This window comes from Thamnophis sirtalis, unplaced genomic scaffold, assembly GCF_051295495.1.
Source record: "Thamnophis sirtalis isolate CommonGarterSnake01/CBP01778 unplaced genomic scaffold, rThaSir2_p1.2 scaffold_2, whole genome shotgun sequence".
NCBI classification, from domain to species: Eukaryota; Metazoa; Chordata; class Lepidosauria; order Squamata; family Natricidae; genus Thamnophis; species Thamnophis sirtalis.
In genome coordinates this window covers 15,811,244-15,823,412 of record NW_028261382.1, presented here as the reverse complement: position 1 = coordinate 15,823,412, position 12,169 = coordinate 15,811,244, and the positions used below count along the sequence as shown (strand labels likewise).

The following is a 12,169-nucleotide window of genomic DNA, read 5'->3' as shown; positions in this document are numbered from 1 at the left end:
CTTCATGCTTTTTGGGGAAGCCTAGGTCAGGACAAAACTATTCCATTTTCCTAGGCAGCAAATCTTCAGGTCCACAGAGATGAGCTTTATAATCAGGGATTTGAATTTGGACTTCACAGCAGGGAGCTGAGAAGCTCGTTCAGGATCACTCGAGGTCAGTTGATAGAACTCTCTTCAGATTTTGCTTTGCAAATGCTAAAAAGGGTTGGCAAGCAGGATGAGACCTTTGGATTAGCCTGACCTATATTAGCAGTCTGGCTTTCTAAGTTAGCTGGATTGAAACAAAGCATTGTTTTCTGCCCAACATGCTTCTAATTTCAGCTCTCGCTCTTGTTACTGGAAGCAGGGAATTGGACTTAGGCTGCCTTCCTGATGTTAGGTTCCAGTTACATCAATCCTTAACCTTTTCTAGGTAGGTCCTGGAAATTGAAGACCTCTTTTTTCATCTAGGCTTGTCTCATTGTGGGGCGGTTGTGTGAAGGAGGTCTGATTGACCTCCATGCCTGTTTTATTTCTGTTTCTGAATTAGCCAGAAGTTCCTTTCCACCCTACACATTCCTTACCTTCTTCTAAGATGACAGTCTTCCAAACGTCATAAAAAAAGCACAACAAAGAATGTTCTTTCTGCACCAACTCAGAAAGCTCAAACTGCCCAAGGAGCTGCTGATACAGTTCTACAGAAGAATTATTGACTCTGTCATCTGCACCTCCGTAACTGTCTGGTTTGGCTCTGTAACCCAACAAGACAGTCACAGACTTCAGAGGACAATTAGAACTGCAGAAAAAACAATTACTACCAACCTGCCTCCCATTGAGGACCTGTACACTGCATGAATCAAAAAGAGGGCCGTGAAAATATCTACAGACCCCTCACATCCTGGACATAAATTGTTTCAACTCCTACCTTCAAAACGACACTATAGAGCACTGCACACGAGAACAACTAGACACAAGGACAGTTTTTCCCCGTATGCCATCACCACGTATGCCAAACAAATAATTCCCACAACACTTTAATTAGTCTGCATTACTATTAATCTTCTCATTGTTCTTTTCACCCATCTCCTCCCACTTATGATTGCATGACCATAATTTTGTTGCTCATATCCTCACGATTGATTGTTTCCTAGTATGATTTGATTGCTTATTTGTATCCTATGACATTAAGTGTTGTACCTTATGATTCGTGACGAATGTTATCTTTTCTTTTATGTACACTGAGAGCATATGCACCGAAGGCAAATTCCTTGGGTGTCCAATCACACTTGGCCAATAAAGAATTCTATTCTGTTCTATCCTATCTATCCTTGAGGGACACTCACAGAGAAGAGGGGGTTGACCTAAAGCATGTGAGGGTAGGACAAGAAGCATAGGATGGAAATTTATCAAGGAGAGATGCAACCAGAATTAAGGAGAAATTTCTTGATAGTGTTAGGACAATTGATCAATGGAACGGCTTGCCTCCTGGAGTTGTGGGAGCAACCTCCAATTGCTCCATCACTGGAGGTTTTCAAAAATAGATTGGACAGTCATTTGTCCAGAATGCTGTAGGCCAGGATCTCCTGCTTGAGCAGGAAGCTCTCTTAGGCCCTTATGATTCTATGAGGACTTAAGGTCTGCAAAACTATTTTGCAACAGAGAGATACAGTTGGACTTCTAAAATGAGTAGACTCCATCCTACAGGCTGAACGGAACTGCGAGTTCTTTTTGAAAGAATCTAGACTTGGTAATGCTAAGCTGAAGTCCAAAAACCTTCAAATTGACAAGCTAGAAAAAGATACTGCTTTTAACCATCTTGTATGTTCTTGCCTGCTAAACTAGGAAACATTTGTCCCAAAAACTATAACAAAGGAGATCTCCAAATTATGGGCTTTTAACAGGATGGATGTTTTGTCTGGCACTGATAATAACCCCGTTTCTTCCAGAATCACAGAGTTCATCCATTCTCCTACAAACCCACAATTTAAAAGCACCCTTATTATTCACTTCAATGGCAAAAGGCTGCCAATATTGGCAGGCATAAAACAGGAAATTGACAGTGGTGAAGAAGTGCCTTGAATTCTATCCAGCATCCTACCAATTCTTGATTGGCTTCCTTTCTTTCCAATTGCAGATAGGGGATTGGACTGCTTCTCTGGAATCCACCAATATAGACTCTATCAGTCTAGGTTTCTCAGCCAACTCCTTAAGCATTTCTCTAATCCAGTGTTTCTCCACTTTTGAGATTTGAAGATGTGTGGACTTCAACTCTCGGAATTCTGGGAGTTGAAGCCCACCCATCTTCAAGCTGCCAAGGTTGAGAAACACTGCTCTCACATGTTCAGGGAAATGACAGCTTGCTTCCATGCCAGCTTAGCAACCTTTGTTTAAGTGCATCTTGCAGAGTTTTTACTTTGACACACTAGCACCAGCTGGAAAACTCTGAACTGTGCTGAAACTTGGGGAGAAGAGCAGCCAACAGTCATCTTCGTTCAATCAACAGTTTTGTGGCTCAGCAGTCTGTCCCTACTCAAGTTCATTCTGCTGAGTAAACCAAAGACACATTAAAGAGCCAGCCTACAATGAGCTGGCAAAACCAACCACTATTTTGTGCCAGAAAGATTCTGGTTCAACCTACAGTGACCTCGGCGAGCAATCAACTCTTTCAACCAATGACGCAAGTCCAAGGAGGCTAAGAGTTCTTGCTGTGCGATCTTTTTGAAGAGTGTTTCATTTCATCCACATTTTCATGGCTTCCAGCATCCCTTCAGGGGCTGACTGAATTGTAATCCAAGTCTTGTTGTTGTTGTTGTTGTTGTTGTTGTTGTTGTTGTTGTTCTTCTTCTTCTTCTTCTTCTTCTTCTTCTTCTTCTTCTTCTTCTTCTTCTTCTTCTTCTTCTTCTTCTTCTTCTTCTTCTTCTCCTCCTCCTCCTCCTCCTCCTCCTCCTCCTCCTCCTCCTCCTCCTCCTCCTCCTCCTTCTTCTCCTTCTCCTCCTCTTCCTCCTCCTCCTGCTTTCCCAAATTTTGTATTGGAATTCTCGGCTGAACAATGTTACAACTTGCACTGGAAGTGTATATGAGCTAGTGAAGGTTTTGCCTGAAAATAAGGCAATTTTTCTAGCTCTGTTTTTTTTAAAAGAACAAGGCAGAAATATGATGGAATTGATTTATAACTGAGTATTTATTTTATTTATTTATTTATTAGACACATTTATATGCCGCCCAATCCTGAAGGAGTAAAGGAAACACTGAGATGGATCAGAAAGACGCTAATTATGCACCCCTAAAACTGGATAAATTACAGCGCATATAAATTGGGATGCAAAATTAATAAAAACTGAAATTCTAAAGATGGACAGTTTTATAGCTAGCTCTATTCTCAGTGCATTTCTTTTGAAAGCCTAAGAGCCAAAAGGAACAGGATTAGAATGTGAATAAATGTGTGTATTATTTGTGACAATCTACTTTAGATTCCCTCTTTGTTCCATAAGTATAACAGGGACCAAACAGAAGGGCAGCTGTGCCTGAGCAGCTGGAACTTTATTTGTTGATCAGAACAAATTTGCCTCAAAAGATTCTTTCTCCATTTACTGGGGGTTAAGTAAGTTTGGCTTTGCACAAGAACTGAGGTCTAGACCACACCTTGTTTCTCTTTTGTTATGATATCCATCTCTCAACCCACATTTGAGATTAATAAAAAGGATCTGTGTTATGCCCCGAGGAAAAGAAACAACGAAATAGACTGATTAAGAATTAGGGCTATGAAGAAGCTCTGCTGAGAGAGTTTTCTCCTGAAACTCTTGGAAAATTTCTTGGAAATGCTTTTGGATGTTTCCAAGGAACAGAGGTCTCCAATGTTGCCTAAAGAGTTTTGTTTTATGGGAAGCCGTTGTTCTATTTGGAAGGGCATCCTCTCCATCTACATCCAGGAAAAATATTGTACTAGCATTAACAGTTGAAGTAGAATTGAGCATAGATAATGCATCTGGAACTGCTCATCTTGAAGTTAAGAAGTTAAAAGTATCTCCAATTATGGCTGAACTCAAAGAATAAGATACAGAAGGATCCTGACAAACTTGAACATTGGGTGCTATCTAACAAAATGAAATTCAAGGGTGAAAAAAGTAAGGTTCTACATTTAGGCAAGGAAAACAAAACACACAGGTACAGTATAGGTGGTACCTTGCTCAATAGTAGTAACTGTGAGAGGGATCTTGGAGTTCTGGACAACCATTTAAATAGGAGCCAGCTGTGTGTAGCAGCTGCCAAAAAAGCCAACACAGTTCTAGGCTGCATCAATAGAGGGATAGAATCAAGATCACGTGAAGTGTTAATACCACTTTATAAGGCCTTGGTAAGGCCACACTTGGAATACTGCATTCAGTTTTGGTCGTCACTATGTAAAAAGGATGTGGAGACTCTAGAAAGAGTGCAGAGAAGAGCAACAAAGATGATTAGGGGACTGGAGGCTAAAACATATGAAGAATGGTTGCAGGAACTGGATATGTCTAGTTTAATGAAAAGAAGGACTAGGAGAGACATGATAGCAATGCTCCAATATCTCAAGGGTTGCCACAAAGAAGAGGGAGTCAAACTATTCTCCAAAGCACCTGAGGGCAGAACAAGAAGCAGAGGCTGGAAACTAATCAAGGAGAGAAGCAACTTAGAACTGAGGAGAAATTTTCTGACAGTTAGAGCAATTAATCAGTGGAACAACTTGCCTCCAGAAATTGTAAATGCTCCAACACTGGAAGTTTTTAAGAAGCTGTTGGATAACCATTTGTCTGAAGTGCTATAGATTTTCCTGCCTAGGCAGGTGGTTGGACTAGAAGACCTCCAAGGTCCCTTCCAACCCTGTTGTTCTATTCTAACAAACATTGATGTTTGCAGGGGATGGTCACAAAAGTCAAGATTTTGGACTCAACTGTGTGCAGCCAAAACTTCATCTGTGTGTTTTTTTAATCTGCAACACAAATGTGTTGTATATCAACAAACAAACAATAACAACTAAAAAAGCAGATGGAATCAATCCGAATGTTGCAGATACTATCTTGACTCTTTGACCACACCCTGGAGACCTTGAGAAGGAAGTTTTTAAAGGAGTCGGAAAATAAATATATTTGGTCAAAAGCTAACCTGAAATAAATCCAGCAGAATTTCCCTCAATGAGGGACACTGTATGAAAATCACCACAAGTATGAAGCTGAATGGTAAAAAGAAGGGGGGGAAATCCCCCGAAAGTTCATTTTGACAGTTGTCAGGCTGAGCCCAAATGAGCTCTGAAAAATATGTTTTCAATTAGTTATGGGTAGAATAATGAATAATTAATAGAACAACAACAACAAAAATTTCCACTGTAGACGTAGAACAGAAATGCCAGGAAATCGCAGCAGAGGGGAAGAGAGTAAGACTCCTTAAAATATTATTTCCATTGGATGGTGAAATGCAGGGGATAATAAAACTCAAACTCCCCCAATGAGCTGGACTGAATGTTTGGACACTTTCAATATCAGAAGCTCTGGAAAAGATGGACATAAGAAACCGAGAAGGAACTTGTAGGCAATAAGTAAGCTTTACTTAAAAACTGAGACACCAAGACATTATATTCTTGTCAATTCACTTTAGGAGCCGTGGTGGTTAGAATGCATTATTGTAGGCTAGGTCTGCTCACTGCCAGCAGCTCGATTTTCACAAGCTCAAGGTTGACTCAGCCTTCCATCCTTCTGAGGTGGGTAAAATGAAGACTCAGATTGTTGGGGACAATATGCTGACATTTGACAGAACAGAATATTCCCATATTTTCCATAGAGATCCCTATTTTCTCTCGTTCCCATCACCTATAGCGTGAAAGGAGGACATACATAAAATCTGCAGCCCACAGCTCAAAGACTTGTGTACAACCTTGGAGTTGCCTCCAAATTGTGCCAAAATTTGGGGAAGTTCTTGAATAGAGAGAGAGGTGAGAACATTCTTAAATAGACAAGAGAACCATATTTCATTAGTGTCATTTTTCAGCAATTGCTTCTTTTGAGTTCTTGTAAGTTCCTACTTGAGGTCCTTGAACTATGGTGCTGGAGAAGACTCCTGCAAGTCCCTTGAACTGCAAGGCGATCCAACCGGTCAGTCCTAGAGGACATCAACCCTGACTGCTGTTTAGAAGGCCAGATCCTGAAGATGAAGCTCCAATATTTTTGCCACCTAATGAGAAGGAAGGACTCACTGGAGAAGAGCCTCATGCTTGGAAAGATGGAGGGCAAAAGAAGAAAGGGACGACAGAGAATGAGGTGGCTGGATGGAGTCACCAATGCAGTTGGCATGAGCTTAAATGGACTCCCGAGGATGGTAGAGGACAGGAAGGCCTGGAGGAAGATTGTCCATAGGGCCACGATGGGTCGGACACGACTTTGCAGCTAACAACAACAAAGTTCCTACTCTCCATTTTATGCAGCATCTTTCCACCATCCCTGAGGTCTAAGTTTCTGGCTTGGGGCGAGCATCTTAGGTAGCACTACCATGTCTTATCAAGTGTCATGGAAAAATTAACCAGATTGTTCTAATCTAGCTGATTGGGATTCATTCAATAAATCTTAGAACAAAACTTAGCTTTGGGGAATGCTCAAACTATACCTGTGACTGGGCACATCAGGAAGGAGAGCTGCATCTCACCCATGATGAAATGGCAACATTAAGAAGGTGTTCTTGATTTTTGCTTTTAATGCAACAAGGGTCATGCATTATGTAATCGATAACCAGCAGAGACTGAATCCAAAAATCACAGAAGGAACAATATAGCAAGTTCAAGGGACAGAAGAAGAGATTACTTCAATGGGTGCTAAATGGGTGCTATTTAGAAAATCTAAAATAGATTTTCTAAGCTGACAGCATACATATGGATTTCAACTGTCTAACTTGGCATATAAATCGGAAATAGAATAGAATTCTTTATTGGCCAAGTGTGATTGGACACACAAGGAATTTGTCTTTGGTGCAGATGCTCTCAGTTCCACAAAACAGAAAAAGGGATATTTCAAAGGACAACTGCGACTGTCACATCACAGTAAGGACAGCTGCATGTCACCCATGTTGAAATTAGAGTGATCAGAGGGTTTATTTAGTTTTTGTTTCAAATGCAAGAAAGGCCACCTGTGAGCATGAACTGTCATCCATAATAATCCCCCGGAGAAAACAAAAGAACGAAACAAGAAACCAACAATCCCTTGATTGTCGTGATGGCATTCCATATATACATCGGCCTCCTTCTGACCTACGCTGTTCTTTGGCTTACCGTCCGTGTTTCAGCCTGAGCTGAGGAAAACCATGATGAAACCTAAATAGAAGACATGGAGGCCTTCCAGTTTGTTTGTTTGTTGTGGCCGGGATAATGGACTCTCCTTCTCAATTATCCAGGGCTGTTGCAGGATCCCTTGTGAAGCATAACAGCTTGTAATGTGCATTATAGGCAAGTCTCTGTGCGTCACACATCTGGATAATTGCAGTTTTGTTTGACTTCCTGTTTGGGGAATTGGGAAGACCAAGCTTGGATGCCCACGTCTATCATCTCCATCTTCTGCAGCGAGGTCGTCTTGGGGGATGTAATTTGGTCCAGGCCTTCTAAGTGCTGGAGAGCGGTTTTGCTCAAGCTTGCTCTGTGTTCCTACAGTTTTGAGCAAGACCAAACATCCAGAAACAAATTCCCTAAACAGTCATCAAGATCATCTACTCAGGCAGTGACGAATCGGTGCCAGAAGTGACTCAGCCTTCTATCCTTCCAAGGTCAGTAAAATGAGGAGCCAGATTGTTGGGGGTCATAGGCTGACTCTGTAAACCACATTGTGAAGCAGTATCAGGGGTGGGTTTCAGGCGGTTCGCGGCGGTCCCCGCGAACCGGTTGGTTGGCGAACCTGGAAGTAAGTAACTTCCAGGAACGCCGAAGGATCCACCCGCCCGCCCGTGTTTCTTACCCGGTTTTGACGAGTTCTGCGCTTCCATGCATGCGCAGAACGCATACAGCGCCTGCGCGATCCTCCAGGAGCAGCTGGAGCATTGCACAGGCGCTAGTACGCATGCGTGCACTGCACGCGTGCACAAGGACGCCGCCGGCCCCATTCCAACCGAACCGGTTGGAACGGGGCGAGAAACCCACCCCTGAGCAGTATATAAGTCTAAGTGCTATTGTTATTCTATACTAATGGGTCTTCTCCTTTAAATATAGGGATGCGGTGGCTCAGTGGCTAAGACACTGAGCTTGTTGATCAGAAAGGTCGGCAGTTCGATGGTTTGAATCCCTAGCGCTGCATAACGGAGTGAGCTCCCGTTACTTGTCCCAGCTTCTGCCAACCTAGCAGTTCGAAAGCATGTAAAAATGCAAGTAGAAAAATAGGGACCACCTTTGGTGGGGAGGTAACAGCACTCTGTGCGCTTTCGGAGTTCAGTCATGCTGGCCACATGACCATGGAGACGTCTTCAGATAGTGCTGGCTCTTTAGCTTTGAAACAGAAATGAACACCACCCCCTAGAGTCGGGAATGACTAGCACATATGTGCGAAGGGAACCTTTACCTTTACTTTTAAATATAATCTTCATCTGTCTTAATACAATTTTAGACAAACAAAAGGAAGGATTAGAATAGAATAACAGAGTTGGAAAGGCCCTTGGAGGTCTTCTGGTCCAACTCCCTGCTTAGGCAGTAAACCTTACACCACTTCAGATAAATGCTTATCCAATATCTTAAAAACTTCCAGTGTTAGAACATTTACAACTTCTGGAAGCAAGTTGTTCCACTGATTAATTGTTCTAACTGCCAGGAAATTTATCCTCAGTTCTAAGTGATTGACTAAAATAAGAAAGGAGGGGCACATCTACTACAAACTAGAAAATTATTCACTTCTGATTCTACATGAGCAGAAAAGAAGAACCGGGAAGAACAGGCCAGAAGTAGCAGATTAAATTGCAGGAGGGATGTCCATGCTTAAATTTCAATGGAATTCTTCAGGGAACCCCAGAGAACGAAAAACAAATGTTTGCAATATAAATAAATGTCCTCAAAAGCCGGAGAAGCTAATCTAATGAGCAAGCATCATTTCCTTTCATCGTTAAACAATGGTTTCCCCACTTTGGCAGTCCAAAGATTAGTGTGTTATTAAGGGTGAAAACAGATTCAACAGCTTGGCATATGCTTCTCATCATTCACTTCTGTTCAAACAACCCCTGGTTTGGCTCAGGTATCTTTTGGTGACAAAGACGGAAAAACTCAGTATTTCTTTTCATCTTCTCAGATCATGGTGGGACACTAATTATTTCTTGGGCCTCCCTGCAAATCTCCAGCAAAAACTGAGAAGGTTACTGTAGGTCTCTCATAAAAAGCCACCCAGAATTTTGGGGGGGAATCAGGTGGCTTCAAAATATAATGAATAAATACCGACTAACTGATTCATCTACCCAAAGCATCAAAGCACCTACAATCACCAGTTCTTACTTTTGTGCTTGGAATCATTGAATCCACATCTAGGAAAACAAAAATATAATTTATAATAATCAGGCTAGCTCTATAATCAGCGTCCTTGGATTTTTGAATTTGGAGATGCTATTATTTTCATATTTGGTTCCAAAATTCTCAATGACTAATCATTGCTTCCAGAATCAACATCCATCCTCTACTCCAAACAGCTATTTTGAATGCTAAAAAGAGTAACCGACACCCATCAATTACCCCCAAAATGAAGACTTCTTTATGAATGATTCACAGAGTATCCATTAAGCATAAACATAAAACCCCTTTTATGAAACCTTACTTCTCTTACGGAAACTCTTGTGGCATCATTTAAAACGTTTCCCCTAAAAAGAAAATGTTCAAGATGTCCCCAGTCTTCACCTTGCTAAAAAGTGGGAATAAGCAAAGGAGGGTTCAAGATTTTATCTGCTGCATTATTTTATAATTGGTGGTTTTATTTTATTTCCTTTAAATATTCTTATGGGGAAAGACACCCAGAGTCATTGGATGCAAGATGGGCAACAAATAAATGTCATTTATTTGAAATGAAATTTAAAAAGAAAAAAAAAAGGACGTGGCAGAAGAAGGAAACCACAGCCAATCACCGGCATCTGCAACCCAATCAACCAATACGAAGCTACACCCAACCAGGCACCCTATAAACACAATACATAGAAGAAGCCCACATTTTGGTGGAGAGAGAAGTTCACCAAGGATAGGCTCCAGCACAACCTCTGGTCCTGTTGAACGACCCAAATTGGCAGCATTACCCTGGGACACATATATCACATTCATCATAAATTACAAAATGGCAGCCTGCCAGCTTGTTGTTTGCTGTGCCCATAATAATGTTGTGGCCCGCCAGTGGCCAGCGGAGCTGGCAGCAGAATGGGACAATGAGGAGGTTGGGGAGGAACCTGGGCCAGTCCTGGAGTCTGGGGAAGGCTCTGATGAGGGCTCTGTGTCGGAGGCAGAAATGAGGCCAGGGCCATCTGACAGTTATCAGCTGCCTTCAGAGTCAGACATCAGTGAGGCAGACGAACAGCTGGAGCCTGTTCCCAGTGTGCACATGCGCAGAGTTGCCAGACGAAGGGAACAGCTAAAGAACAGGGGTCGACTTGGGAGTAAGGCCAGACAATGAATGGCCCCTCCCAGAGGACATAAAAGAGGAGCGAAAGGGGAGTGGAGTTTGCAGGAGACAATTAGTTCGCTTAATTGGTTTGTGCCTCTCTGAGACTCCTTGCCACGTTTTGCAGATATCGGCTCTCCAAGCTCTCCAAGTCAGATAAGGTCTGTGACTGTAAATCCTCCCTTGAAAGACTTTGCTGGATGTAAATGAGCAGAATTCACAGTAAATTAATTTGTCAGGGCCAAGAGTTTGGGAAGCCTTGATCAGAACATCACTGTGTCACCACAGCTCATAATATTCTTTGAGGAATCTACCTGCCTTGTAGTTTTTGCTAGCGATGGATCTATTACTTGGAACCCTGACACTGTACCAAGGTCTCTAATGCTAGTACCGACTCAAACAATACTGCAAATGGTAGCGTTGGCTCTTACTTGTGTCCCAGTTCGTGAGCAATGGTGAAGGCCAGGTTGAGTCCGTTGTCTTCTGCAAGGACACACTTCCTCTTCAAGCTGCAGATTCCCCCAAGGTAAGCAATGCCTGGAGAAAATAAGAACAGGCTCCATCAAGGCCAGTATAGCACAGGTGATCCTCAACGCCCAACCGCAATGGAGCCCAACAGTTCTGCTGCTAAGTGAAACGTTTGTTAAGTGAGTTTTGCTCCATTTCACGACCTTTCTTGCCGCAGTGTTAAGTGAAACACGGCAGTCGTTAAGTTAGTAACACGGTTGTTAAGTGAATCTGGTTTTCCCCATTGACTTTGCTTGTCAGAAAGTCGTAAAACGGGGAGCATGAGTCCCTGGGACACAGCAATGATCATAAGTACGAGTCAGTTGCCAAGTGTCCAAATGTTGATCTTGTGAACATGGGGATATTGCAAAGGTTGTGAGTCTGAAATTAGATCATAAATAACATTTTTTCAGTGCTGTTGTTAAGTTTGAATGGTTAGCAATTGAAGTCAAAGACCACCTGTAAACAGTTTGCATTTTTAAATTTTAATTTGTTTCAACTCCTATCCTCAAAACGATGCTATAGAGCACTGCACACCAAGACAACTAGACGCAAGAACAGTTTTTTTCTGCTAACCAAATAATTCCCTTGGCACTATCGAACTATTCACTAAGGCTGCGTTACTATTACTATTAGTCTTCTCATCGCTCCTATCACCCATCTCCTCCCACTTATGACCGCAGGACTGTAACTTTGTTGATTGCATCCTTACGATTTATATTGATATTGTTTCCTGATTGCTTATATGTACCCTATGAGTATCATTAAGTGTTGTATCTTATGATTCTTTTTTTTATTTTTATTGTCTTTTTTATTTTATTTTATTTTTTTATTTTTTATTTTTTTTGCTGTTATATTGTTTTTATTTTCCATTTTTCATTTTTATACAGTCACATATATACTGTGCATAACCGGGGCCATACAACATTAAACAATAATCACAGCAGTTCCTGTTGTCAGCAATACCCCCAGAAATATAAATAAAATAAAACTCAAACTCAAACTCAAATAGAAACCCAATATACCTCTTCCGCTCTCCATACACCTCTTTCTTCCGCCCCCCT

General features: G+C 41.8%; 1 protein-coding gene across 1 annotated transcript in view; it reads right to left on the bottom strand.

The window, feature by feature from the left end:
- Positions 1 to 12,169, bottom strand: part of ADAMTS17 (ADAM metallopeptidase with thrombospondin type 1 motif 17) — a 166,188-nt gene that overhangs the window by 74,995 nt on the left and 79,024 nt on the right. Inside the window, exon 8 of the mRNA XM_087704329.1 lies at positions 11,030 to 11,135. Within this exon, the coding sequence (XP_087560455.1) occupies positions 11,030 to 11,135 (106 nt within the window). The remainder of the gene's footprint in view (positions 1 to 11,029; positions 11,136 to 12,169) is intronic.